The 27,228-nt window shown below is 43.2% G+C and overlaps 2 protein-coding genes and 1 long non-coding RNA gene across 3 annotated transcripts; 2 read left to right on the top strand and 1 right to left on the bottom strand.

Moving 5' to 3' along the window:
- Positions 1–1,367: 1,367 nt before the first annotated feature.
- Positions 1,368–27,228, top strand: LOC122664878 (cytochrome c oxidase copper chaperone 1-like). Its single transcript, XM_043860902.1, has 2 exons — positions 1,368–1,425; positions 26,717–27,228. Exon 2 carries the CDS (start codon positions 26,736–26,738, stop codon positions 26,970–26,972), a length of 237 nt encoding a protein of 78 aa, XP_043716837.1. The 5' UTR covers positions 1,368–1,425; positions 26,717–26,735; the 3' UTR covers positions 26,973–27,228.
- On the bottom strand, positions 3,937–4,365 carry LOC122665469 (uncharacterized mitochondrial protein AtMg00810-like). The gene has a single exon (XM_043861621.1). The coding sequence runs from the start codon at positions 4,363–4,365 to the stop codon at positions 3,937–3,939; it is 429 nt and encodes a 142-aa protein (XP_043717556.1).
- On the top strand, positions 21,734–27,228 carry LOC122664020. The gene is made up of 3 exons (XR_006333262.1): positions 21,734–21,744; positions 23,306–23,310; positions 27,094–27,228. It is a non-coding gene; the product is annotated as an uncharacterized LOC122664020 (long non-coding RNA).

The raw sequence follows: 27,228 nt of genomic DNA, 5'->3' as shown, positions 1-27,228 counted from the left end.
CAACACATGGGCTAGTCCATGTGATAGATGACCACACAAGTGTTATATTGGTTCAATTTCAGTTTAAAATGAGTAGAGAAATTAGCTAAAATTATAAAATATACCATTTCATATTTTATATTCATCTCCATTTGATGGCATTTTGGTAATTTTACTAAAACTTTGAATTAGGCTTGTAAACGGATCGGATTTGGCTTGGATATGGATCTGATGCGAACGGATCTGGATATTCCCTGGCCGAATATGGATACCTCTAAACGGATTCGGTTGGGGATTGAATTCAGATTTTCGACCATCCGTTTACATCTTTGCCTTGTGTAACCCGGACCTTCCTCCCCCTAGCCGATACAATTCACTCTCAATCCATATCTCTTAGATCATGATTCTTTTTTCCTAATATTCTAGAACTTGATGAACCTTAAAAAACACTCAAGATCATTATTTACTTAATTTTTTATTATTAAGTATTTGGATTTTTTTTTGGACGGATTATTATCAGAGTATTTGGATTTTTTTTCTAGATATCTCTAAACGAATACAGATGTCCCTAAACCGATACGAATGCCGATCGAATCTGGATTTTCGATTATCCATTTACATTTCTACTTTGAATCAGATTTTGAACAACTTTCCTTGCTTATTTTGGACTAAATTTTGCCATTGAGATGTATGTGGGGTCTTTTACCACATGGATTAACCTATGTACTGCCAAGTGGTAAATGCCAAGTGGTAAATGGTGAAGCGTTAAGATCATTTCGCAAATGATCTGACAATTGTTCTCTTTTAAATTTGACATACGGTCATGGTTTTAGGTATTGGGATCAGATCAATCCGTAACATGGCCGATACCAATACCTACTTGATACACGATTATATATTAAAAAAAAAAACAAAAAAGGAGGGCAAAATAATAAAAACACCTATATCAATATTTTGAGGGGCAAAAGTGTCCTTTCAAATCCAATACAGCCGATCCATGTCGGTCCAATCCTACACACTAAAACCTTGAGCAAAGGTGCGGGGAATTTCAAACAACATTAAAGGGTTAGGCTAGGTCGAGCTAAAAGGGTTGGGTAAAGGTTGGGCGTATAATCCACCAGTCCGGTCGAGCACCCAATGTGCTAGGACCCCACACTGGGAACGGTCGATTATTAAATGTGTCGGACTTAACATGTTTAATAATCGGATCGGTCCAGGCTAGGCTTTAACCGGTCGGGCTCGATCGAGCTTGCCAGGCCGGGCCTTAAATTGACACACCTAGCTAAAACTCTGAGCAAAGTGGCGGGGAATAAACGCAGAGAGAGAGAACCTGAGTGTTCGATCAATCCAGAGAGAGAGAGCTGAGAACCTGAGTGTTTGATCAATCCAGCGAGAGAGCTGAGATCATTCGGCCGGCAGTTAGTGTCGTAGTCGATTCCGACCCAGGTACGCTTGCTTCTCCTCGTTCTTCTTCGTCTTTCTTTTTTCTGGGCCTCTTCATGTTAGATGCTATTGGCCATTAGTCACTAAAGCTTATAGAATTTTCCCTTATCTGTTAAAGATTACTGCTTCTTGGGTCCAAAAGGATTCGCTTGTTTGAGGAGTCGAAAGGGGTCTTAATCTTCCAGATTCTTGACGTAGTTTTGTTGCCTCAAGGTGGAAAAAAAATGTGCTAAACAGTTCAACTAGATTGCAAAGAGACAACTTTCTGAGATTTAGGCTTTCTTTGTCAATGGGTTTGCATTAACCTTTTGTTAACTGTATGCCCTTCTCTTCTGGAGTTACTTACTTAGTGCATAGGAAATTGATTTTGCTCTTCCAATACATAAATACACCAGAAAAAAATCTACTGCTTGCAAGGGATAGAAAATGGTATTTCTTCTTGAGCGTTTATTCTCGAACAGGGAACCATGGGCCTAGGTCTGATACGTTGGGATTAAGAAATTTTGATTCCATAGCAACTAATTGTTCAAACCATTACGCTTGCCAACTATTTGTGGTTTCTCCATTGTTTGGGTACAATTTGGGGATTGATTGTTCAAACCTAGAGAATCCTATATGTCTGGGTTGGACAGGGTTTAGGTGGTTTTTGTAGCAATGTAACCAAGCTATGGTTGACCATTGATGACATAAGGTACAGAGAATTTGATAATTAATTTGGTTTGAACAGAAGTTTGCATGCTTTTCACACTCACTGATATGAATAAAGGATAAACAAGAAGAAGAAGAAATGACACATTGAAGCATACTTACCTTCATCACATATGTGTTTTCTTTGGTTTGGTCTTTATGTGCTTTCAAGAGTTAATTAGTAACATATACAGTTAAATCAATTTTTTGATTGGGTTAAGTAGCTAGAAAGTTTTAAATTTATATTTTATTGCAGATCAAATAAGTGAAAGTAACAGAGATGTGGTTTTGGTTTTGGTTTTCCTTTGTTTTTGGGCATTAACCATTCTTATAACAGGTTTTGATTACTTAGTTTTTCTTGGTAACTGTGAGAGCAATCAGGAATAGATATTCTTAATCTTAGGAGGTATTGATGCTATTAAAGTCCTAATATATAAGGTTGTTAATTTTTTTTGTAAAAAAATTGAATGAAATCAGATTTGAAACCAAGAGTTCCTACTCTCTGTGTCTGAGTTCATCGTGTGTAAATGATTTCCTGGAGATGTTCTGTTTTCTTTTCTTCTGTTGTGTTTCTCTATTTTTCTGTCATACAATCTATCCTTCGTACTGGTCATTTTCTTCATTCGAGCCTTTTCCTTAGCATCTAAACCATCTTAAAAACCCAGCTTGACAGTACATTCAAACTCCACTATAAATCATTTATTGCCATTCTTGGTCTAAAACCTGCTTTCTCTCGAGAGACCACCTCAAAAGCCTAACCGCATTGCCTAACCACAAAGAGGAACCTCTCCTTTCACCCCACTAAAGAATAGCTTTCTTATCACTCCTATAATTTTCTGAAGTCCAACTTCTTTAACCCTATTCTCTTTCATTTCTCCTTTAATTTCTATCGTAAAACCTCATTTTGAGATAAAGGTTCAATCAGTCTCCAGTAAACCTAACTTGTGGTTACCTTACTGATATTTTGGAAGGAAATATACTGTAATTTTGTTGTAGTCAGTATTATTATTATTTTGGTTTAATCTATTGATCTGACGATCCTAGTTCTGTGGTATAGGGTCATCAATCTTAAAATTACCCATTTTGCGGGTTGAGGAAAATGATTTTTGATAAATCCTAAGTTCTCTTCTTTTGCCTAGAGACAGCCCACTGATTGCTGATTTCGACAACCTAAGTTTTCTTGATTCAATGAGTCATCCATCTAAGAAGTCACATAATGTTTCTAATGCAATATTATAGATAGGCAAGTTCTGTTTATAGTATTATTGAAGACATATTTTCCCATTAAGAAAACACATGTATTTCACAGCTGTTAGTTTCAGTAGATGAAAGAAGAAGAAGAGGAAGAGAGTTGCAGCCATAAGCCACACTAGACTGCTCACGATTCTATTATGATAGAATAATTAAAAGGGGTACAGCACAATAGGGTAAAGGGAAAAACAGGAAAGAATAAAATAAATCTCCTATTAGGAGTCTTGGGAGCCCCTTTCCCCCTCAAGCTGGAGCATAGATGTCAAGCATGCCCAGCTTGTTACAACTATAACTGATTCACCCATTCCCCCAAAACTTTTTAACACATCAGCTAGCTGTTCCCCAGTTCAAACATGTTGAGTGGAGATTAACCCTTCCTGAATCTTTTCACAAACAAAATGACAATCTATCTCAATATGTTTTTGTCCTTTCATGGAACATAGGATTGGAGGCAATGTGCATTGCTGCCTGGTTATCACACCACAAACGCATCGGAGACGGATTTTGGAACTCCAACTCTTTTAGAAGTTGTCTTATCCACATTAACTCACATGTAGCATGAGTCATAGCTCGGTATTATGATTCTGCGCTTGATCTGGCTACCACACTTTGTTTATTGCTCTTCCAGAAAACAAGATTTCCACCTACAAAGACACAATAACCTGTAGTCAATCTCAAATCTAATGGAGACTTGGCCCAATCAGCATCAGAAAATCCATCAATCTTGTTGTGACCATGATCACCATACACCAAACCATGACCAGGGGACTTCTTCAAGTATCGTAAAATACGAATAATAACATCCCAATGTGAGGTGCGAGAAGCGGATAGAAACTGACTCACAACACTAACAGGAAAAGAAATATCGGGTCGAGTAACTGTTAAATATTTCAACTTGCCAACAAGTCTTCTATACTTCTCAGGATCATCAAGGACATCTCCCTCATTTGCAGTAAACTTCAAGTTGGGGTCCATAGGATAATCAAGTGGTTTTACCCCCAACATTCCTAACTCTGTATGTTACACCCGCGCTCGGATTCACTATTAATAATTATTTTCTCTCTCGTGTGACGTATAGATTCTGCTACCGTGTATGCTGGTGAGTTGTTTTCACTTGTGGTCAAACCTAGCCACAAGATCATTGACCAGTCCACGGGCCTGCCTGTGGAGGAGAGGTTCCTTAAGCAGTAGTGGGGAAGATTTGTCGATGATGATTTCGTCGATCACCCTCCTAGCATGAGTCCGCGAAGCGAAGAGTATTGGAAGGCGTTCCCTGTGTCCCCACAGCTAGATGCTTCCTTTGGCAATGAGCTTAGCATCGCGAATGGGAAACTATTTGGGATAACGAAGAACACGTCGTGACGGTCCAGGGGTAAGGTACTGACCTTGTTAAATGCTACTGTACTCTCCCCCAGTTGACCTTAAAGTATGGGCCAAAGCCCAACCACTTTCCTTTTTGTTTCTGCCCTTACAGTAGCAACGGACGCACGAGCGGACTCACCAATACTGTATCCGTCCATTAGTCCGCCCGTGCTATCTCGGGCCCTTGTGTGTTTTCCTTGTGTGGGACCCACACCCTGTGCCTCGAACACCCTATTTTAGCCTTTTGGACGAGGTTGGTCTCATCCTTGGTCTCCTTGACTTGTGGGTTTACCATTTGGTGGACCCATTTGGCTGAGTAAACCTCTTAATGAGTTTTAACCTTAGAGGCCTACATCCAAACAGACCCTAAGTAGGAGATTAGTCTTAAAACCAAGACTTAATTCCCAAGCCTCATACTTCACTTACCTACCCAAAACGTTGGAGCTATGAGGAGCATTGAAGGCTTGGAGAAGAAGGGGTTTTGAGAGGCTGTGGAGGTGGAAAGCATTGATTGATCCATCCTTGAGGTAGGCATCTTCACCTTCCTCCCTCTCTTTTCCATTTCAAACCTTGGGAATTCCCTTGGGATCGATTCCAAGTTTGGGGTTTCTCTTGGGAGCCCAATAATACCTAGTTAATACTCCTTGAAACTTAGATCCCTTTCACTTTAATGCATGGCTTTGAATGACCCTTATACTGTTCAAGCATTTAAACCTAGCTTGGTTTGGGGAAGAACCTTGGGGATGAACCCAAATCTTTTGAATCCCCTTACCACCTTGAAGGGCCATGTGTATTGGACCTCCAACGAAGGTCTGAGCTCACCTCCCCAACCCCAGGACCCTTAAGGATCCATGAATGAACGGCTGGGGGTGATGCTCTTCGCAACTTTTCAAAGGGAGGGCAGCCGACAAACGATCGGACTCACTGTCGTGTTTTCGTCCGTTAGTCCGTTCAGCCTAACCTGGCTGTTCCTCTGGGCGGAGTTACGAGCGGACCCACCTAGATGAATCCGCCCAAAACCCAGATAGCTCAGGTTGCTCTCGAGTATGTCTCAGGTTTTGAACGGACGCACGAACGGATCCATGTTTCGCATCCGCCCGTGAGTCTGTTCCATATATTTTCTGGGCATGGCCTGGACGGATCCACGACCGGACTCACCTGTCTTACTCCGTTCCTTCATCCGCTCCTGCTGTCATGACCCAAACTTCATTTATTCTGTTGGGATCCTTTGTGGGACCCGCCTATATACTTTTAACACTACTTTCACGCGACCTCAGACTCTAGAATCTATACGGGAGTGCATGCAATAGGGCAAACCTCACCAAACGGCAACCAAACAAACTGTGAGTGGGCTTTGGGTGATGTTTGGGTTTGACATATGCATTTACAGATACAATCATGTGGGATATATATAAAACCATGCTGGATATGATTTGATGAAATGTGGATATCATGTTTTACCTCGTTGTATCAGTATTTCGGTGCCGGGTATGCCGGTGTCGGAACCCCGAAGTTATTATTTTTATTGCTTGCCATCCTGGTCTGTATACGTTGTGTCGTGCTGGTACCTGGGTGCTAGATGGAATGGGACGTTGATGCACCCGGAATACCTCTCGGGATGATAGAAATGCATGTAGTATATCTGTGGTTAGGAATTATACTCCCTTATGCTACGACCTTTGCCAATAGGGGTTTACGTGTTGGAAAGTCGGAGCACCTGATGTCTGTGGAGGTGGGAGAGGCCAGGTTAGGGGTAGTAACGGCTGTATGGGGTTTGCCACTGGGTGGTCATGATGGCTTCTACCGGCGCAGGTCCTTTGTGATAATTGAGGTTTCATTGGGGCGATAGGATAAGTGACCCTCAGTGTCTCCCGAGTTATCACAGTAGCATATACTATGACTTAGATTGTTTGATAGGTGGAAAATATATGTTTAACATCTCTTGCATCATGGACTAAATGTGATTTTGTGTATGTGCACTCCCCTTTCCCCTCACTGGCTCAGTGGAGCTAACCCCCTGTGTACACAACTTTTAGACTTTGATGCAGGTGATGGATACTTGGCCGGCCTAGATGCACAGTTGGCGGAGTATGATTGTATTGGTACAGAGGAGCCAAAGTACGTGTCAGAGGAACACGGCGATGGTTGCCCCTGTGATGATTGTGCTTATGGGCACTGATGTTGTTGGGGCGTCATTCCCACCTTTTGATTCTTTTGGGGCAGTGCGCCCGTTATAAACATTTTCTGTAATAACTTATTATACTTTTGAGTAGTTATGTCATGGTCAGCTGATGTCAGTATTAACTATTTTATTAACATTTAGACAGCTGAACATACTATAACTGCTTATGTAATTAATGCTTTCGCTCTTTGAAACTCTGACAATGATTGGAATATTATTCCTTTTACTCAAATGTATTTATTTGGGTGGGCTCTTGGGTGGTGACCATGCGCCAGGACACTGTGTCGTTGATCCTGGTAGGTATTGGGGTGACGGGTGCCATCCTAATCACCCTCTTGACTGTACTTATGGCATAAGCTAGGGATAGGGGCGTGACAGTGTGGTATCAGAGTGTGATGCTCTGCACTGGTCTTGGTTCACCGAGAGCTCTTGATTTATTCTACACAATAGGGTCTAAATTAAAAACTTTTAACAAGCATAATTGGAATGTATACAGAACATAGGAAGAGGACCAGTTAGGGAGCAATTCGGAAACATAGCAAATAATAGGGATAACATGAGAGTTAAAGAGTTAATATATATATATTCATGTAAGTTCTATACACCTCCAGCTATCTATTACTCAAACCTCCCGAGGAGGCGAGCAAATCATATAGAAACCCAAAGAGAGAAAGTCCAAAACTCTAGTCGGTATAACCATAATTACATGATAAAAAAAAAAGAGAGAAGATAAAATAAAAGGTAAGATAAATAAAATATAGTTCACAACTTTCCACAAGACCACAAAAGAAACTGAAATTGAGGAAAATTCAGCAGAAACTCCATCAGGCTCGGGGTCTAATCCCCCATTCCACCTTCACCACCTTCCTCCTCTTCATCATCATCATCATCGCCCTCATAGTAGAGATATGCATTGATGTCATGGATGTCCTTCTCCATCCTCTGTAGGCGATGGTTGTATGAAACGATGGACACCTGCAAAACCATCCAGCATATCTGAATTTAGCCTGGCCAGGTTGAGGTTCATCTGATCTAGCGCACTCAGAACTGCCCCCATCTCTGAAGTTCCAGAACTGGAGGCACTAGCAGCATACTGCACTGGAACCTCTCCCTCATCCTCCTCACTAGCCTCTGCCCCTGCATCTCCACCACCTGCTGGGACCACTGGCTCTCCATCACTATAGGTGTCAACTGTGATTCTCATGCAGGCCAGGGAATTTTTCCCAAAAGGTTCCTTAAAGCTTTCGCATGGTGGTTCATCATTCATGTTAACTTGAAAATATTGGAAGATGCGGGTCAGAAGCCTCCCATAAGGAAGGGTCTTCTCAATTCTGGATTTGAATTGGACTTGTTCCATGTGCTTGATGATGGCATAAGGCAGACTTATTTGGTTCCCCTAATATAGGCAGTACCCTAAGGTGGCACACATAAGAGAAGGCTCGGTGTTGTGTCCTTTGACAGGCACCGGGTTTAACTTGACTATCATGGTCAAAATCCTCTGAGAATAACCAAACTTGGTCAGATTCACCCGGCTTTCGTGCTTGTCATTGGTCAGAGTCTTGTACAGGTGTTCGTACTCTGCCAAAGACATGCAAGACAAAGGATCTCTTGCAGGCTGGTGATATACTCGAGCACCCATAGAACTGATCCCTAGGATTACCCCCAACTCTACCTCATTGAAGGAAATGTTGACTCCCTTCACAAAGGAGTTGATTCGAAGCATCTCCACATTTTCTTGCACTACGGTCATGTTGGCATAAAAGTGCCCAATCAGTTTGGGGTAGTAATGCCTGGGCAGAACTAGTATATTGGACCACCCCAAATGCTCGAATCTTAGCCCTAACTTGAAGGCCATGAGCTCTTCCACAATAGCATCTCTCCCTGTCTCAATTTTTTATGCTTGCAGTGTTTGGGTGTAGAGGTTCTCAGCCTTTGCAGACACAAAGAAGTTGGCATCATAGGGGACTGGGACCGGGGTTGGTGCTGCTGCAACTGCAGGAGCCCTGCTTCCTCTTGTTTTAGGAGCCATTTCCCTTGACTTAGCCTGCACACATTTACATAAAATAAAGGAAACAATGTGAGTGACTAATCACTCCGATTTTAATAAGAACATGGAGATTAAGCATAAGAAAACCTGAAGAGCAATGGTCTTCTTGAAAATATATATATATATATATACATAGTGAACTTTATGAGGTTGACATTGTAATAAGAAATTGATTAACAACCATGCAAACATTAGGTTAGTAAAAGGAATTAAAGGGAAATTATATGCACACATTCAAGGTCAAAGGAAATCCCATCTCAAATGGTAAGATGGGGCATTCTCCAAATCTCCATAAAGATATTGATAATAGTCTTAAACAAGAGTTGTAAAAAAAAAAAATTAATTATCACAATAAACCTAGAACCCAAAAAAAAAAAAAAAATCATCACCAAAACAAGTGGGAGATTTCGGTTTGGGCAAGGGTTTGGTTAACCCTAGTCCTAATCGATAGGGGTGTGCATGGTTAAGCATGTTCACAAATAGATCAAGAGCAAAAAGGGACAAAAATATAGTATCTCCACATATATCAAGTAGTCAAACCCAATGTGAGACAAAGGGGAGAAGAACTTGAATAAGAACCCTAGAAGAAGAACTAGAACAATCCAAAGAATCCAAAATGGTTGGGGAATCTCATACCTTGAAGTACGGAGATTGAGATTGAGAGTAAAGGAGCCAAAGTCCACGATTATTGGGCAAGGAAATGGGGCGGACGAAGCTTGGGCACCTTAGCTCTGTTCTCCCGCCTCTAACTAACCAACTTAAAATGTGAAATTGAATTGCGCGGTTGCTGTTTTGTTAAAATTGGTCGAGCGGACGCACAACCGGACTCATTAATCGTGAATCCGCCCATGAATCCGCTAAGCCTAAAAACCTTGACCCTTCGACTTCTATATTGAGCGGACCAACGAACGGAACCACGATATAAGGATCTGTCCGTTAATCTGTTTGACTCAGTTCCTCTCGGCCTCTGGGCACCCTGAAAACGGACGAAGGAGCGGACTCATATTCCGCATCCGCCCAAGCCAACTTTGCGAACGGACTCACGATTGGACTCAGAGGAATAGATCCGTCCGTGGATCCACTCGTGTTCTAAAGGGCTATTGGCCTATATTTTTGTCTCAGCCTCCTTCTTAGGGCCCTAATTACTTCTGTGTGTTGGAACACACATCTTGTGTACATTTTTATGCTCTTCCTCTATATTGTAGTCATTGTTTCTCTCTTCCTTGTGCTAACATGTAAGGCATCTAATTTTATCAGGTGCTAAAACATGGTCAATACTCGCAACCGGAATCGTTCCCCTCCTAGGGATGACACCGGTGATGTTTCTAAGGAAGGTTTGCCTACACCGCCTCCGGTGAGCACTAATGCAGATGTCGTTGCGCTCTTAGGGAATATCCTGCGTGAGATGCAGAGAGAACACCAGGAATCCCAAAATGAGCAGCACGCTTTTATGCAAAATGTGACTGCTCAGCTTCGAAATGTCGGTTCACCCTTTTGAAGCATGTCCTCTCCTCTATTCCTATCCATGTTTTGGCCACGATGGAACCCCCCAAGGCTGTGTTGCGGAAAATTTATGGCATCTTTGCAGACTTCCTTTGGGGTAGCACGGAGTGGGGAAGGCGGAAGCACTGGGTCAGCTGGCAGAAGGTGTATAGGCCTGCGGTTGAGGTAGGCCTTGGAGTGAGGATGCTGGAGGATGTGGGGATGGCGCTGAAGCTCAAAGGTCTTTGGAGGGTCTTGACAGACCACTCTATTTGGAGTGAGTTTTTTAGGGCCAAGTTCTTTAAAGGCCTCCATATCTCTCTGGTTGATCCGAAGGGGGTTAGTTCAAGATCTTGGAGGAATGCCTTGGCCTACAAAGGGCTGTTGATGGACAAATCTCGTTGGCTTCTTGGGTCGGGGGAAGTCCGTTTCTGGCTGGACAACTGGTCTGGGGCTGGTCCGTTGATTGATGCAATGGATAATGACCTGCAGGTTGATGTGGAACTGCGCCTTAAAGATGCTTTGGAGGAGGATGGCTCATGGAAGCAGGACTTACTGAACCAGATCGATGAGGTGACCATCAGGAACGACATTTCTTCAGGAGATTTTCGCCTTTCAGCTAGGGAGGATGTTTTGGTGTGGACTCCCGCTAGTGATGGTGTCTTTTCGGTTAAATCAGCCTGGAATAAAATAAGGAGTGTATCACCTGCAATCCCATATACGAGATGGATCTGGAACCAATCCCTTCCGGTGAAGGTGGCTTTCTTCACTTGGCAATTGTTGAATGGGAAAATCCCAACCGATGATGCTTTAATGTCGATAGGGATTCCAATGGCTTCCAAGTGTTTCTGCTGTGGTCATGGTATAAAATCTCGCGATATTTCGGCGATATATCGTCACATTTTGTATATCTCGACATGTCCGAGATACGAAACATATCCGAAACCAAAAAATACAATATATCGTCGATATATCGTGGATCTCACGATATATCGCGAGATATTGAAAAAGTGACAAATAGTGTCACATTAGGGCCCCTTTTATACCATATTTCGCAGCTCTTGGTCGATATTTTGACTGAGAGCTGCTGAAACTATATTTTTCTCTCTTCTTCCTCATTTTTTGCTTTTCTTCCTCCCTTCCAAGCCTAATCCTAGCATTGTTGAAGCTCCTTGTCGCCGGGAAGACGTCGGAGGGTCATCTAAGCTCATCATCCAAGCCTATTTTCATTATTTAAGGTAAATTCTATTTCTCTAAAACTATTTTTTTTTAAAATACTTTGTACAAATGTTGTTGGATGTTGATGATATTAATATATGTTAGATACTGGAGGTCGATCTACAGCCTCACGGTGTCGAAATTTTTTTCCCATATATATTTTTTTTATTTTTTTTCTGGTTTTAAAAATTCATTTTCCTACAACTAAAATAGGAAATAATTAGGGGTAATATGACTTAGATGGTAATGAATTAAATATATGTTAGACACCAATGGTCGATCTACGGCTTCACAGTGTCGGATTTATTTTTCTGCTCTTAAATAATTCTTTTAATTTTCAGAAATTAAGAAAAATATATAAAAAATTTAAAAAACAGAAATAAATAAGGAAAAATATGAGTTTTAAGTTTAAAAAATAATGAAAAAATATGAAAGTTATTTCTATATGTTTTGAGATGCATTATATGTATAATATGTTTACTAATTTTTGGTTTTGTTGTGTTAGGTCAATACTTATATTAACATTATATATAAAAAATTGGTTTTAATTATGTGAAAAATATAAGGGTTAGGGGAAAAATATTAAATAACTATACAAGTGTATTAGTAATCTAAAAGTGTCAATTGAAGTGCATCTACATTAAGTTTTTTAATTATTTGTGTTACTTACATTGCAATAAACAAGTATCATTATGGCGGATCGTGATAGACAACGTGCGAAGGGCAAGCAAAAGGTAGGGGAAAGAAGTCAACAAAGGGGGCGGAGGGAACAAAGAGAACAGAGGGAACAAGAGAGACCAGCCAGCCAGCATAGGGGTGACATTGCATGGTTACATGGTACTCCCATTGATGGGGATAAGAGAAAATCTATATGTAACTATTGTCACATGCAATTTATGGGAGGTGGGTCTAGTAGACTTAAACAACATCTGACTGGAGGATCTAAAGATGTTGTAGGTTGTCATATGGTCCCTACTGAAGTAACCAGGGAGATTGGTGATAGTTTGATGGGAAGAAAGAAGAGGAAGGCTGACAAGCAAAGGATAAGAGAATAACTTGAGAATACAGTGAGGAGTTCGATGGGAGGAGGAAGACGATACAATGATGATGATGATGACTCCTCCTCCTCCTCTGATGATGATGACATTGCAGTACCTGATGACATACAAACAGCAGAGGAGGCTAGGGATTTTAGGCGGACTGTTTCAAGGATGTTAGAAGTCGGATATCCCAGTGGCATGCATTGGCAAGCAGACGCTGCCTCAGTGCATTTATTACAGGTTTGCTCCCTTCCTTGATTGTTTGGGAGTTGTGGAGGGAAAGAAATAACAGGAGGCATGATGAACATAGGCGCACGGCGGTCACGATTATGGAACGCATTAAAGCCTGGGTAAAAGAGCTCCCGATGCCGGTGAAGGTGAGGAAGGGGGAGTCTGCTAGAGACAGGTTAATCTTGCAATGTTTTGGGCTTGAGGCTGTTCCAGCTAAATTCCATGCCCTCTCCCGATTTACTGGTGTCCCCCTTTTCATTCAGTTAAGTTGAATGTGGATGGGGCGTGTCAGGGCAACCCTGGAGAGGGGGGGGGAGGAGGAGTGATCAGAAACATAGGTGGAACTGTCCTGGCAGCGTTCTCTAACCACTACGGATGGTGCACAAACTCTCAAGCTGAGCTTTGAGCATTGAGAGATGGTCTTAGATTGTGTCACAAGCTGGGGTTCAAGGAGGTAGTGGTGAATTCAGATTCAGCCAACACAGTGAGAATGGTGATCCTGCGGAAGTGCAGCCTTTAGAGAGGATGGTATTGGTTCAATGAGATTTTAGCGCTGATTTAGGTTACTCAGGCGACAGTGGATTTTGTGTTTAGAGAAAGCAACAGGGCTGCTGATTGGTTGGCCAAGCAGGCCTGTGAGATAGGGTCTTCGGTCACTTTCCTGCAGGAGAATTTGCCCTTAGGAACCTTCCAAGCGATCATCAGGGAGGATAGGGAGGGCCGGCCGGTCCTTAGAGTCTAATGTTTGGTTTCGTGGGTTTGGGGTAAGGTGGAATGTCCCCCCCTGTATTCTTTATTTGTTGATGATTCAATAAAATTTTGGGGCTGGCCCGGGTCCCAGGTAAGTTCGGGTTAAATAAAAAAAATAAAAAAAAGCTTCAAAATGTCGGTCGGGAAGGACCAAGAGTACCACCTCCGGTGCGCGAAGTCCCAAATCCCACAGCTAATCCTACCCCCTTCATTCCTCCTGTTGAGCCGGTTGCGAATGAAGTTCTTGCAGCGTAAGTGAATCCCAATCCACCTCCCCCTCCTTCGGCTGCCATACCGGCCAGAAATACGGTACCATAATGGGTGCATGCCTCCAAACTTTTTGAGAGGTTTCAAAAGCATCATCCTTCTACTTTTTATAAGTTGATCCATGACTCGATGTTTCCGACTACCTAGATACGGGACCTCGAAAGGATCTTTGAGATACTACCGTGTAGCGATCTCGAGAAGATTCGATGTGCTACCTTCCAACTCCGAGGTGACGTAGATGTATGGTGGCATTCCTCAAAGGATCATTTTTGGGCCAAGTATCCCAATGCGACTTGGGCTCAATTTAAAGAAGCTTTTCTTGAGAACTACTTTCCAAGGAATTTTCGTGAAAAGAAGGAAATTGAATTCATGAGCCTTAGTCAGGGATCCAAGTCGGTCCTTGAATATCAACAACTCTTTGAGGAGCATTTCTATTTTGCTCCGACTCACTTGACGACTGAGGAAGTGAAGGCAAGAAGGTTCGAAAGAGGGCTTAGAGCCAGCCTGAGTACATCGGTAGTGTTACACAAGTACCCCACCTATGCAGAAGTGGTTGAAGCTGCCAAGCTGATAGAAGATCAGCAGAAGGAGAATTATCGGGCTATACAGGCAGGCAAGAGGCCAATGCCATCTCATGACTCTAGGGGACCCAACAAGTTCCAAAGGAGAGGGCCTTACATTAATGCAGCCCCAATTCAGTCCCGTAGACCTGATTCGGCTCAAGTGCCTAAAGCTATACCTGCTTCTCATTATAGGGCTTAGACCCTTATTTGTTACAACTGCAAGGAGACTGGCCACATGGCCAAGGATTGTCCACAACCACGACAACCAGGTTCATGGCCAGTTGCCACTTTTAAGGCACCCTTGGCAAAGACTATTGTTCGCCCGCTTGTACCTTCTCCAGCAAGCAAGACTCAAGGGCGAGTTTATTCTGTTACTCATGAGGAAGCCTAATCTGACCCCGGTGTCATTACAGGTATTATACTCAACCACCTTAATCAAATCATTTATGTTAAGTTTATCATGTTTGGCTATTCGGTGTTGTCAGGCATGATTTCTGTGTGCTCCTTACCTGCTTATGTGTTATTTGATACGGGAGCGTCACACTCCTTTATATCCCCCTCTTTTGCCGAGAAGTTGCCAAATTGAACCGGCCCGATTGGAGCAAAAGTTGACAGTTAGTACACCGACGGGAAGCAAAGTTGAACTCGACCGGTCCTTCCACTCTTGCCCTGTTCAAATAAGCGACCACGGGCTTGAGGCCAGTTTGATCATTCTAGATATGAAAGACTTTGATGTGATCCTGGGAATGGATTGGTTATCTACACATGGAGCTAGCCTGATCTATTCAGAGAGAAAGATACTCTTTCGGACAGGAGAGGATAATGAATTCGTGTTTAAGGGTAACAAAAGCAAGAGGCCTAAGAACCCAATCATATCGGCCCTCCAAGTTCAGAAGCTCTTGGCACAGGGCTGCCAGTGTTATTTAGCCTCTGTAATGGATACTGAAGCCAAAGTTACACCTATGGAAGAGATAAGTGTGGTAAGAGAGTTTCCTGAAGACCTCACACGGCTACCACCGGATCGGGAAACAGAATTTATGATTGACCTGATACTCGGTGCAGCTCCCGTGTCTAAGGCACCCTACAGGATGGCCCCATCAGAATTGAAAGAACTTCAGGGACAGCTTAATGACCTACTGAAGAAAGGTTTTATCAGGCCAAGTGTTTCCCCGTGGGGCACACCTGTTTTGTTTGTGAAGAAGAAAGATGGTAGTATTCGTCTGTGCATTGACTACCGTGAACTCAACAAGCTTACAATCAAGAATCGGTACCCACTGCCTAGGATCGATGATTTGTTCAACCAATTGCAAGGTGCTAGGGTATTCTCTAAGATTGATCTTCGCTCAGGGTATCATCAGCTAAAGATTAGAGGTAGTGACATTAGCAAGACCGCGTTTAGATCGCGATATGGACACTACGAATTTTTGGTTATGTCTTTTGGGCTGACAAATGCCCCGACAGCTTTTATGGAGTTGATGAACAGGGTATTTCACGATGTGCTGGATAAGTACGTCATTATATTTATTGACGACATCCTGGTCTACTCCAAGAGCGAAGAAGAGCATGCTGATCACCTTCGCTTTGTATTGTAACGCTTGAGAGAAAACCAGTTGTATGCTAAGTTCAGCAAGTGCGAATTCTGGTTACAACAAGTGGCTTTTCTCGGTCACTTGGTATCTGCGAAGGGTATTGAAGTTGACCCCGGTAAGGTACAGTCGGTAGTTGACTGGGAGACACCTAAGAATGTAGCAGATATTCGTAGCTTTTTCGGTCTGGCCGGCTACTATAGGAGATTCATCGAGAACTTTTCAAAAATCTCTGCTCCTATGACTCGGTTGACCCGAAAGGGAGTGAAGTTCGAGCAGTCAGACGAATGCGAAAAGAATTTTCAAGACCTGAAGCAACAACTGATCTCGGCTCCGGTACTTACTATTCCGAATGGTACTGGAGGGATGGTAGTCTATTATGATGCATCGAAAATGGGCCTCGGCTGTGTTCTGATGCAAGGTGATAAAGTGGTAGCCTACGCTTCTCGTTAGTTAAAGGAATATGAGAGGAATTACCCAACTCATGATCTAGAGTTGGCGGCTGTGGTCTTTGCCCTGAAGATCTGGAGACACTATCTATACGGGGAGAAGAGTGAGATCTACAACGACCATAAGAGCCTCAAATATTTCTTTGCTCAGAAGGAGCTCAATATGAGACAGAGATGCTGGTTGGAACTCATGAAGGATTATGATTGCATTATCCATTACCAACCTGGGAAGGCAAATGTGGTAACAGACGCTCTCAGTCGGAAATCTCAGACCTTGTCCATCGCATCCTTAGCTGTCAGTAAGGAACTTATAGAAGAAGCTAGAAGGATGGATTTAAAATTATTGGTAGAGGGTGTTACACTATCCCTAGCAGCCTTATCGGTGCAATCAACCTTGGTTGAGAGGATTCAAGCAGCTCAAGCTTCAGATGAACGCTTTCAGGAGATTATTGAAGCTATCCAGGGTGACACAGCGAGATCTAGACTTTTCATTGACAGATAGCGGCGTTCTCATGTTTAGAGATCGTCTATGTGTTCCCAAGGACGATCAGCTAAGAAAAGCAGTGCTGTCTGAAGCACATGAATCTCCTTACTCAATTCACCCAGGTAGTACTAAAATGTACAAGGACCTGAAAGGACATTACTGGTGGAGTGGAATGAAAAGGGATGTAGCTGAATTTGTGGCCCGATGCCTCACTTCGTCCCAGGATTGCCCCGTACACCTAGGGGTGTTGATGCCTTATGGGTTATTGTGGATAGGTTGACGAAGACGGCCCATTTCATCCTAATCAAGGTCACTTATTCTATGGATAAGCTAGCCCGCTTGTACATTGATAACGTGGTCTGCCTACACGGAGTCCCAGTTAGTATTGTTTCAGATCGAGACCCCAGATTTACGTCTAAGTTTTGGGGCAGGTTCTAGATAGCTATAAGTACCCTATTGAGCTTTAGCACTGCCTTCCATCCACAGACCGACGGTCAGTCGGAAAGGACAATACAGACATTGGAAGACATGCTTCGGGTTTGTGCCATTGATATGCAGGGCAACTGGGATGAGCACATCTCGCTTATCAAGTTTGCCTATAACAATAGTTACCAAGCTACTATTGGAATGGCACCCTTTGAAGTGCAGTATGGGAAAAAGTGTTGTACTCCATTGTATTGGGATGAAGTAGGTGAGCGGCGTATCCTTTGGCCGGAATTAATCCAAGCAACCTGTAAGAAGGTGGATTTAATCTACGAGCGGATTAAAGCTGCCCAGTCTAGACAAATGGGCTATGCAGACCAAAGGCGGAAGGATCTGGAGTTCCTTATCGGTGACAAGGTATTTCTCAAGGTATCGCCTACTAAAGGCATGATACGGTTCAGCAAGAAGGGCAAGCTAAGCCAGAGATATATTGGACCTTATGAGATTCTGGTAAAGATTGGACCAGTGGCTTATCGGTTGGCGCTTCCACCATCTTTGGATGGCGTGCACGACGACTTCCATGTATCTATGTTGCGGAAGTATGTACATGACCCTAGTCATGTTCTATCACAGGAACCACCAGAGCTGGCAGCAGATATGTCATATAAAGAACAGCCTGAAAAGATCTTGGACGCAAGGTGGTAAATCTCCGAAATAGACCTATCCATAATGTGAAGGTGAAGTGGTGCAACCACACAGAAGAAGGCGGCTCCTGGGAAGCCGAGGTGGAAATGCGAGCGAAGTACCCTTTCCTTGGATTCCTACAAGGTACGACAATTTCGAGGATGAAATTTTTGTAAGGTGGGGAGGATGTTATACCTGCGTCCGGATTCACTATTAATAATTATTTTCTCTCTCGTGTGACATGTAGATTCTGTTGCCGTGTATGCTGGTGAGTTGTTTTCACTTGTGGTCAAACCTAGCCATAAGATCATTGACTAGTCCACGGGCTTGCCTGTGGAGGAGAGGTTCCTTAACCGGCAGTGGGGAAGATTTATCGATGATGATTTCGTCGATCACCCTCTTAGCACGAGTCTGCAAAGCGAAGAGTACCGGAAGGCGTTCCCTGTGTCCCCACAGCTAGATACTTCCTTTGGCGATGAGCTTAGCATCGCGATTGGGAAACTAATTGGGATCACGAAGAACACGTCGTGACGGTCGAGGGGTAAGGTACTGACCTTGTTAAATGCTACTGTACTCTCCCCCAGTTGACCTTGAAGTGTGGGCCAAAGCACAACCACTTTCCTTTTTGTTTCTACCTTTACAACAGCAACGGACGCACGAGCGGACTCACCAGTACTGTATCCATTCGTTAGTCCGTCCGTGCTGTCTCGGGCCTTTGTGTGGGACCCACACCCTATGCCTTGGATACCCTATTTTAGCCTTTTGGACGAGGTTGGTATCATCCTTGGTCTCCTTGACTTGTGGGTTTACCATTTGGTGGACCCATTTGGCTAAGTAAACCTCTTAATGAGTTTTAACCTTAGAGGCCTACATCCAAACAGACCCTAAGTGGGAGATTAGTCTTAAAAGCAAGACCTAATTCCCAAGCCTCATTACTTCACTTACCTACCCAAAACGTTGGAGCTGTGAGGAGCATTGAAGGCTTGGAGAATAAGGGGTTTTAAGGTAGGCATCTTCACCTTCCTCCCTCTCTTTTCCATTTCAAACCTTAGGAATTCCCTTGGGATCGATTCCAAGTTTGGGATTTCTCTTGGAAGCCCAATAATACCTAGTTAATACTCCTTAAGACTTAGATCCCTTTCACTTTAATGCATCCATGGCTTTGAATGACCCTTATGCTGTTCAAGCATTTAAACCTAGCTTGGTTTGGGGATGAACCCAAATCTCTTGAATCCCCTTACCACCTTGAAGGGCCATGTGTATTGGACCTCCAACGAAGGTCTGAGCTCACCTCCCCAACCCCAGGACCCCTAAGGATCCATGAATGAAGGGCTGGGGGTGATGCTCTTCGCAGCTTTTCAAAGGGAGGGCAGCGGACGAACGACCGGACTCATTGTCGTGTATCCGTCCGTTAGTCCGTTCAGCCTAACCTGGCTGTTCCTCTGGGCGGAGTTACGAGTGGACCCACTTAGATGAATCTGCCCGAAACCCAGATAGCTCAGGTTACTCTCGGGTGTGTCTCAGGTTTTGAACGGACGCACGAACAGATCCATGTTCCGCATCCGCCCGTGAGTCTATTCCATATATTTTCTGGGCATGGCCTGGACGGATCCACGACCGGACTCACCTGTCTGACTCCGTTCCTTCATCCGCTCCTGCTGTCTTTACCCAAACTTCATTTAATCTGTTGGGATCCTTTGTGGGACCCACCTATATACTTCTAACACTACTTTCACGCTACCTCAGACTCTAGAATCTATACGGGAGTGCATGCAATAGGGTAAACCTCACCAAACGGCAACCAAACAAACTGTGAGTGGGCTTTGGGTGATGTTTGGGTTTGACATATGCATTTACAGATACAATCATGTGGGATATATATATATACATAATGGTTTATGTGCTTGCATTCATTCTTGCCATGTTGCATTCACATATAAAACCATGCTGGATATGATTTGATGAAATGTGGATATCATGTTTTACCTTGTTGTATCAGTATTTCGGTGCCGGGTTTGCCGGTGTCGGAACCCCGAAGTTAGTATTTTTATTGCTTGCCATCCTAGTCTATATGCGCCGTGCCGTGCTGGTACACGGGTGCTAAATGGAATGGGACGTTGATGCACCCAGAATACATCTCTGGACGATAGAAATGCATGTAGTATATCTGTGGTTAGGAATTGTACTCCCTTATGCTATGACCCTTGTCAATAGGGGTTTACGTGTTGGAAAGTCGGAGCACCTGATGTCTGTGGAGGTGGGAGAGGCCAGGTCAGGGGTAGTAATGGATATATGGGGTCTGCCACTGGGTGGTCATGATGGCTTCTACCGGCGCAGGTCCCTTGTGATAATTGAGGTTTCACTGGGGCGATAGGATAAGTGACCCTCAGTGTCTCCCGAGTTATCACGGTAGCATATACCATGACTTAGATTGTTTGATAGGTGGAAAATATATGTTTAACAACTCATGCATGATGGACTATGTGTGATTGTGTGTATGTGCACTCCCCTTTCCCCTCACTGGCTCAGTGGAGCTAACCCCCTGTGCACACAACTTTTAGACTTTGATGCAGGTGATGGATACTTGGCTGGCCTAGATGCACAGTCGGCGGAGTATGATTGTATTGGTACAGAGGAGCCAGAGTACGTGTTAGAGGAACACGACGATGGTTGCCCCTGTGATGATTGTGCTTATGGGCACTGATGTTGTTGGGGCGTCGTTCCCACCTTTTGATTCTTTTGGGGCAGTACGCCCGTTATAAACATTTTCTGTAATAACTTATTATACTTTTGAGTAGTTATGTCATGGTCAGCTAATGTCAATACTAACTATATTATTACCACTTAGATAGCTGAACATACTGTAACTGCTTATGTAATTAATGCTTCCGCTCTTTGAAACTCTGACAATGATTGGAGTATTATTCCTTTTACTCAAATGTATTTATTGGGGTGGGCTCTTAGGTGGTGACCATGCGTTAGGACACTGTGTCGTTAATCTTGGTAGGTATTGGGGTGACGGGTGTCATCCTAATCACCCTCTTGACTGTGCTTTTGGCGTAAGCTAGGGATAGGGGCGTGACACTGTAACTAAATCAAGAACATATTTTCTCTGTGAAAATAGAAACTCCCTTCCTAGACTAAGCTACCTCAACATCCAAAAAATATTTCAACTTTCCCAAATCCTTAGTTTGAAACTTTGGTTGGAGAAAAGATTTCAAACTAGTTATACCAACACAATCATCGCTAGTAATAACTATATCATCCACATAAACAATCACGAGGATCCTCCCTACACTGGAGTGGCGATGGAAAACAAAATAGTCACTATTACACAGTAACATTCCAAATTCAAGTACAACCTCCGTTAAACTCATAAACCACGCATGGGGAGACTGTTTGAGCTCATAGAGAGATCGCTTCAGTTTACAAACCAGAGGAGACTCCCCCTGAGCAACAAACCCTGGAGGTGCTCCATGTAGACTTCCTTGTGGAGATCATCATGAAGAAAGGAGTTTTTAACATCCAGCTGATGTAACGCCCAATGATGTGATGCAGCCAGAGAAAGTAATAAGTGCATAAAAGCCAACTTCGCAACAGGAGAAAAAGTATCGGAGTAATCCACTCCATAAACTTGAGCATTACCCTTAGCAACAAGACGAGCCTTCAATCGAGCTAGGGAATCATCAGGATTCACCTTCACAGCGTAAATCCAACGACAACCAATAGCAGACTTACCTACAGGTAAAGGGACAAGATCCCAGATATGATTCTCTGCAAGTGCAGCCAACTCCTCTTCCATTGTTGTCCTCTAGCTAGAACTAGATAATGCCTCTGTGATAGACTTAGGAAGAGGATGAGTCTCAAGAGTATAAAGGCAGGCACATAACGAAGTAGACAAACCAGAATAAGAAACCACATTTGACACAGGGTGTTGAGTACAACTACGAGTACCCTTACGCAAGGCAATAGGTACATCAAGATCAGATATAGGAGCAATAGAAGTACTTACATCAGGATCTAGAGTGGAAGAGGATGGTTCAGGCATAGAGTCAAGAGGAGCAGGTTGAGGTGGTGGTGGTGGTGGAGTTACCTATAGGGGTTGGGGAAACTCCTGTCAAAGCACAATTGTGGGCACGATATTATACAACTCAGAAACAGCAAAAGACTCACCATGATAAGATGTAGACTCAAAAGAAACATCATCAATAACAAAGTTATGCAACGCAAGAGAATAACACTTATACCTTTCTGAGTACGAGAATATCCTAGAAAGGGACATTTAAGTGACCTAGGATCAAGCTTAGACAACCTAGTCGGTGGTCATGAATGATGCAAATACACGCAAATACCCTCGGTGGTAATGGAAACAAGGACTTAGAAGGAAATAAAACAGAATGAGGTATTTCACCCTTTAACACAAAGGAAGGCATCCTGTTTATGAGATAACAGGCTGTCATGATAGCATTAGCCCAAAATAATTGTGGGACTTTCCTTTCAAAAAGAAGAGAACGAGTGACCTCCATCGAATGGCAGTTCTTCCGCTCTGCGACTCAATTCTGTTGAGGAGTGTCAGAGCAAGAAGACTGATGGAGCATACCACGATCACGCATAAAGTTTGAAAAAAGATCTGAAAAGTATTCTTTTGCATTGTCACTACGCAAGACTTTAGCAAACATATTAAACTGAGTATGTATTTCAGCAACAAAAGAACAGAATATGGAAAATAACTCTGAACAATTTTCATTTACCAAAAAAAAAACTTTGAACGATTTTCCACTAAATAGAGACAATTGACTCGAGAATAGTCATCTACAAAAGTAACAAAATATTTAAATCACAACGTTGATGTGACACGACATGGACCCCAAATCTGAATGGACTAAAGCAAAAGGGTGTGTAGACCGCTTATGGATTCGAGACGGGTAACTCACACGATGGAGTTTACCAAATTGACAGGACTCATACTCTAGACTAGACAAAGAACTGAAACTAGGATCAAGCCGCTTCAAACTTTCCAACAAAGGATGCCCCAAGCGACAATGTATTTGATGATGGGAAATAGCACCAGAACCAGCAATAGACTAAGGATCATCAAATAGGTGCAGCCCCCCTGACTCACGACCTTTACCAATTACTCTTTGTCATAGAATCCTGAAGAATGCAAGCATTAGAAGAAAAAGTTACTATACAATTGAAATCCTTGGTAAGTTTATTCACAGATAATAGATTGTGAGGAAATTTTGGTATATAAAGAACAAAGGACAATGACAATGACAAAGAAGGGGTTAGTGGAACTGTTCCTGTACCCTGAACCTCGGCAAGAGAGCCATCAGCTAGGGTGACACTGGATGAGGAGTTGCACAGAGAAGAAAAGTTACCTGGAGATCTTGTCATATGATCAGTTGCACTTGAATCGATGATCCAGGGTCGAGAGATGGTGGAAAGGCAGGCAGTGGCATTACCTGTTTGGACATAAGTAGCAGTGGAAGTAGAAGTAGAAGGCTGAGAAATCTGAAACTGACTATATCTCTTGAACTTCTTATTGCATCAAGAAATCGTCCGGTGGCCCCTTCAAGTGCCGTAACCTGCAAAAGGACCTGGGTGACAAAGGAGAACCGGTGTGGTTCCGGCCTAGGACTCTCCGATGCCTAAGTTAGATCTCTCTGAGCAAACAGATGAATGATAGAATTCAAGATGGGTTGATGGGATAGAATACCTTCGCATTTATAGTGGAGTGTGGCGGTGTGGGGAGTCCCAGTTGATGACAAATCGTCCTCGCAGTTGATAGAGTCCCTGGGTAGCATGGTTCTTCCTTGGTTAGTTGTCTACTACGGTAGGTAGTGCCCCAGTAGGGTTGATGTCCTTAGTAGATAGACACTTATACGTGTTGGATAAGGTCCTTGGTGTAGCCTGGTCTTGGACCTTGGTCTATGTCCGAGGTCCGATCTGTGCCCAAGGTCCCCACCAAGGTCCGCGCCTGTGAGCCGCGCCCCAGGTCCGCGCCTGGCCTCCTGGTCCGCGCCTGTGCCTGAGTCCGCTCCTGCTTGGTAGCGCCCGTGGCCGCCCCCCCCAGGTCTGTACCCGTGGCTGCGCATGGGTAGTCCGCGCCTATGCCCTGGTCCGCGCCTGTGCCTGAGTCCGCGCCTGCTTGGTTGTGCCCATGCCTGGTCCACGCCTGTGCCTGGTCCGTGCCTGCTTGGTCGCGCCCATGCTTGGTCCGCGCCCATGGCCGCGCTTGTGGTTTGCGTCTGAGCTGGTTCACCGCCGGGCCTAGGATGGCCCACCTCCTTGGGCCGGGATACGTGGCGGCTCCCGATTGGTTAGTGTGGTTTTGGGTTTATCACTTCTCATCTGACATCCTCCCCATCCTCTTCTCAAACTGTGAAGGCTGAGTAGTCTCTATTCTAGACTCACTTGTGCGGCTGAATTGGCAAAGTGCTGCTATTGAGGGGGTTTACCATGGAGTTTGTAACAAAATCTTTGGATGTGTCCAGGTAAGTCACAAAGATGACAAGTTTGGACGGAGCCCGAACTACTAGAACTATTGGAACCACCAGATTGGCCTCGACCAGAACCATGGCCAGACCCACGACCACCACGTGAACCCCCACGGCCATCACCACGTCCTCCTCCACGGGAATTATTCTGAGACACAAGGGCTGAGCTATCACTGGGTGAAGATTCACGAACAGTCTCATGTGAAACATGAAGAACACGAGCAAAAGTATCAGTGAGTGAGGCAATCTTCTCACTTCCCAAAATCTGTGACCTAACAGAATCATATTCCTCTCCAAGGCCACCCAAAAAACCCATAACAACAAGTTGCTCCCGCTGAAGTTGCATCTGCTGAACATCATTGGTCATGGGAATAAGGGAGTTCAACTCTTCATACATCTGTTTAAAGTCTGCAAAATACTGTGTAACTGTCCGACCTTTGCGATCAGCTCTGTAAAAATCTTGGGACAGTTCATAAATACGTGACAAATTATTTTGGCCTGAATACAACACATTCAAATAATCCCACAGCTCTTTCACAGTTTCAATATGGGCATCAATTGTATCCCAAGAAGTGTCACCAACAGTCTTGGGACCTGTCAAATGGGCTTGCTGATCTCGACCAGTTAAGACCAGCTTTACAATCTTCTTCCTTTGCTGGAAGTTTGTAATACCTTCCAATTTTTTTTCGTAATGCAACTAGAAGAAGAGGATACAACCTCAGTCACTACACTCTTTGGATCTGTACCCTAAGAGTCTCCCATACCTGAACTTCCTCAAACAGCAGCCAAAAGAACTCTGAATAGATCTGATTGAAAGGAAAAATCGATTCCAACAGTCTCAGATATATTCGAACTCAATCTTCAGAACCCCCATCAACAGTCTCGATCCCAAACAGACACCAATCTTCATATCTCAATCCAAAAAGACACCAATCTTCATACAATCCAACACATGCTGCTTAAAAGTAATAGATATAGCAGTATATTCAGCAGTCCATCCTTCACCACAACCAGGGGGTCGATTCACCCCCTCTCAACACAAACCAAAAATAGTTCTGGTTGTTCCGATCAGAAGAGCAGAAGTCTGTCTTCTTTTAATTACAAAAAAGAAAAAAAAAAAAAAAAAAAAAAAAAAGAAAAGATAAGAAGGAAGCAGGACGACCCCTAGATAGGTTGTACCAGTTCCCTAGAGATCTTGCTCTGATACCATGTTAGTTTCAGTAGATGAAAGAAGAAGAGAGTTGCAGCCGTAAGCCACACTAGGCTGCTCACGATTTATTATGATAGAATAATTAAAAGGGGTACAGCACAATAGGGTAAAGGGTAAAACAAGAAAGAAAATAAAGAATAAAATAAATCTCCTATTAGGAGTCTCGGTTAGCGCTAGCGCTAATCCTGAGAACCCCTTTCTCTACTTTTATTCTAACAGCAGCTACTATTCTCATGTGTACAGAGGGCGGGTCTCGGTGGAACTGTAAGATTGCTCCATTTCAACCTGGTGGTTGCAGGTTGGAATTAGAAAACAGCCTCTCTGTGAAGCAGGGGTAAGACTGCTTTTACATATTTGCCCCTCCCCCGACCCTGCAGTGTGGGAGCCTCATGCCTTTACGTGTACAACAATGCAGGATTAAAAATAGAAGGAAACGGAAAAGCATCCCATGTTTTTAAGAAAGGAGCTTTGTTAAGTTTGTACATCTAATCTCTGGACATTTTATGTTGCTCTTGATAGTATTTTGATCCTTATCTCAGTTTCTCCATATGCTAGAGGCTAGATCATCTATTAGTCCTCATTGATTGGGTAGGATTTCAATTGATTAATTTAAGATAGTTGGGGTCTCACAGAAGGTTTTCAGCATTGTGTTTATTATGTAGTTGTGGACTTTAACTAGCCTTAAAATTTTGCACTGCTTGATTGCACTTCCATTGGAAATTATGCACTGCAAGATATTGGTTGCTCCCTGTGTTTTGTTGTGAAATTATGTTTTCCAAATTCACCATTTTTTCTTCTACAATTCCCTTCCACAATTATTCAGCTTCTAAGCTTTCAACATCTTAGACAAAAACATTAATGCTTGGCATATTCTGTAGGTTTCAAGTACTTATCACAATGTCTAGTAGAGAGGTTAGAATGCAAACACATACTCTGTCATCTTCAGAGCAAAACCAAGGATCATCCAGAGCAAAATCTGGATCTGAGTTAAAGCCAAAAAAGAAAATCTGTTGTGCTTGCCCTGAAACCAAGAAGGTAAGAGATGAGTGCATTGTGGAGCATGGGGAAGCTGCCTGCACAAAATGGATTAATGCTCATCATCAGTGCCTTCGCGCAGAAGGCTTCAGTGTTTGAAATTGCTGAAGATAATTGAGCTGATATTAAAACAGAGATTAAACAGTGTTGGTTAGATTGTCAGTACAAAATTTACTTCGGCCTTGTTCACAAACATAGAAAATGTAAGTTTTGAAATGAGAATATCATAGCTTTGGTGGAAATCTCATCAACCATTCAAACTAATAAATTTCATAATTTGTTGTTTTATTGTAAAGACAATATCCAAAATGCATTTACAAGCATGAGTGTAAGTCCCCCAAACTTTTTTTTATTG

This window comes from Telopea speciosissima, chromosome 6, assembly GCF_018873765.1.
Source record: "Telopea speciosissima isolate NSW1024214 ecotype Mountain lineage chromosome 6, Tspe_v1, whole genome shotgun sequence".
NCBI classification, from domain to species: Eukaryota; Viridiplantae; Streptophyta; class Magnoliopsida; order Proteales; family Proteaceae; genus Telopea; species Telopea speciosissima.
Note: the sequence above shows the minus strand (reverse complement) of the source record. Positions and strands in the feature narration are given on the sequence as shown.

Excerpts from the sequence above, each read along its gene's own strand:
- LOC122665469 (XM_043861621.1), bottom strand. The coding sequence starts at position 4,365 with ATGTTGGGGGTAAAACCACTTGATTATCCTATGGACCCCAACTTGAAG.
- LOC122664878 (XM_043860902.1), top strand. The coding sequence starts at position 26,736 with ATGTCTAGTAGAGAGGTTAGAATGCAAACACATACTCTGTCATCTTCA.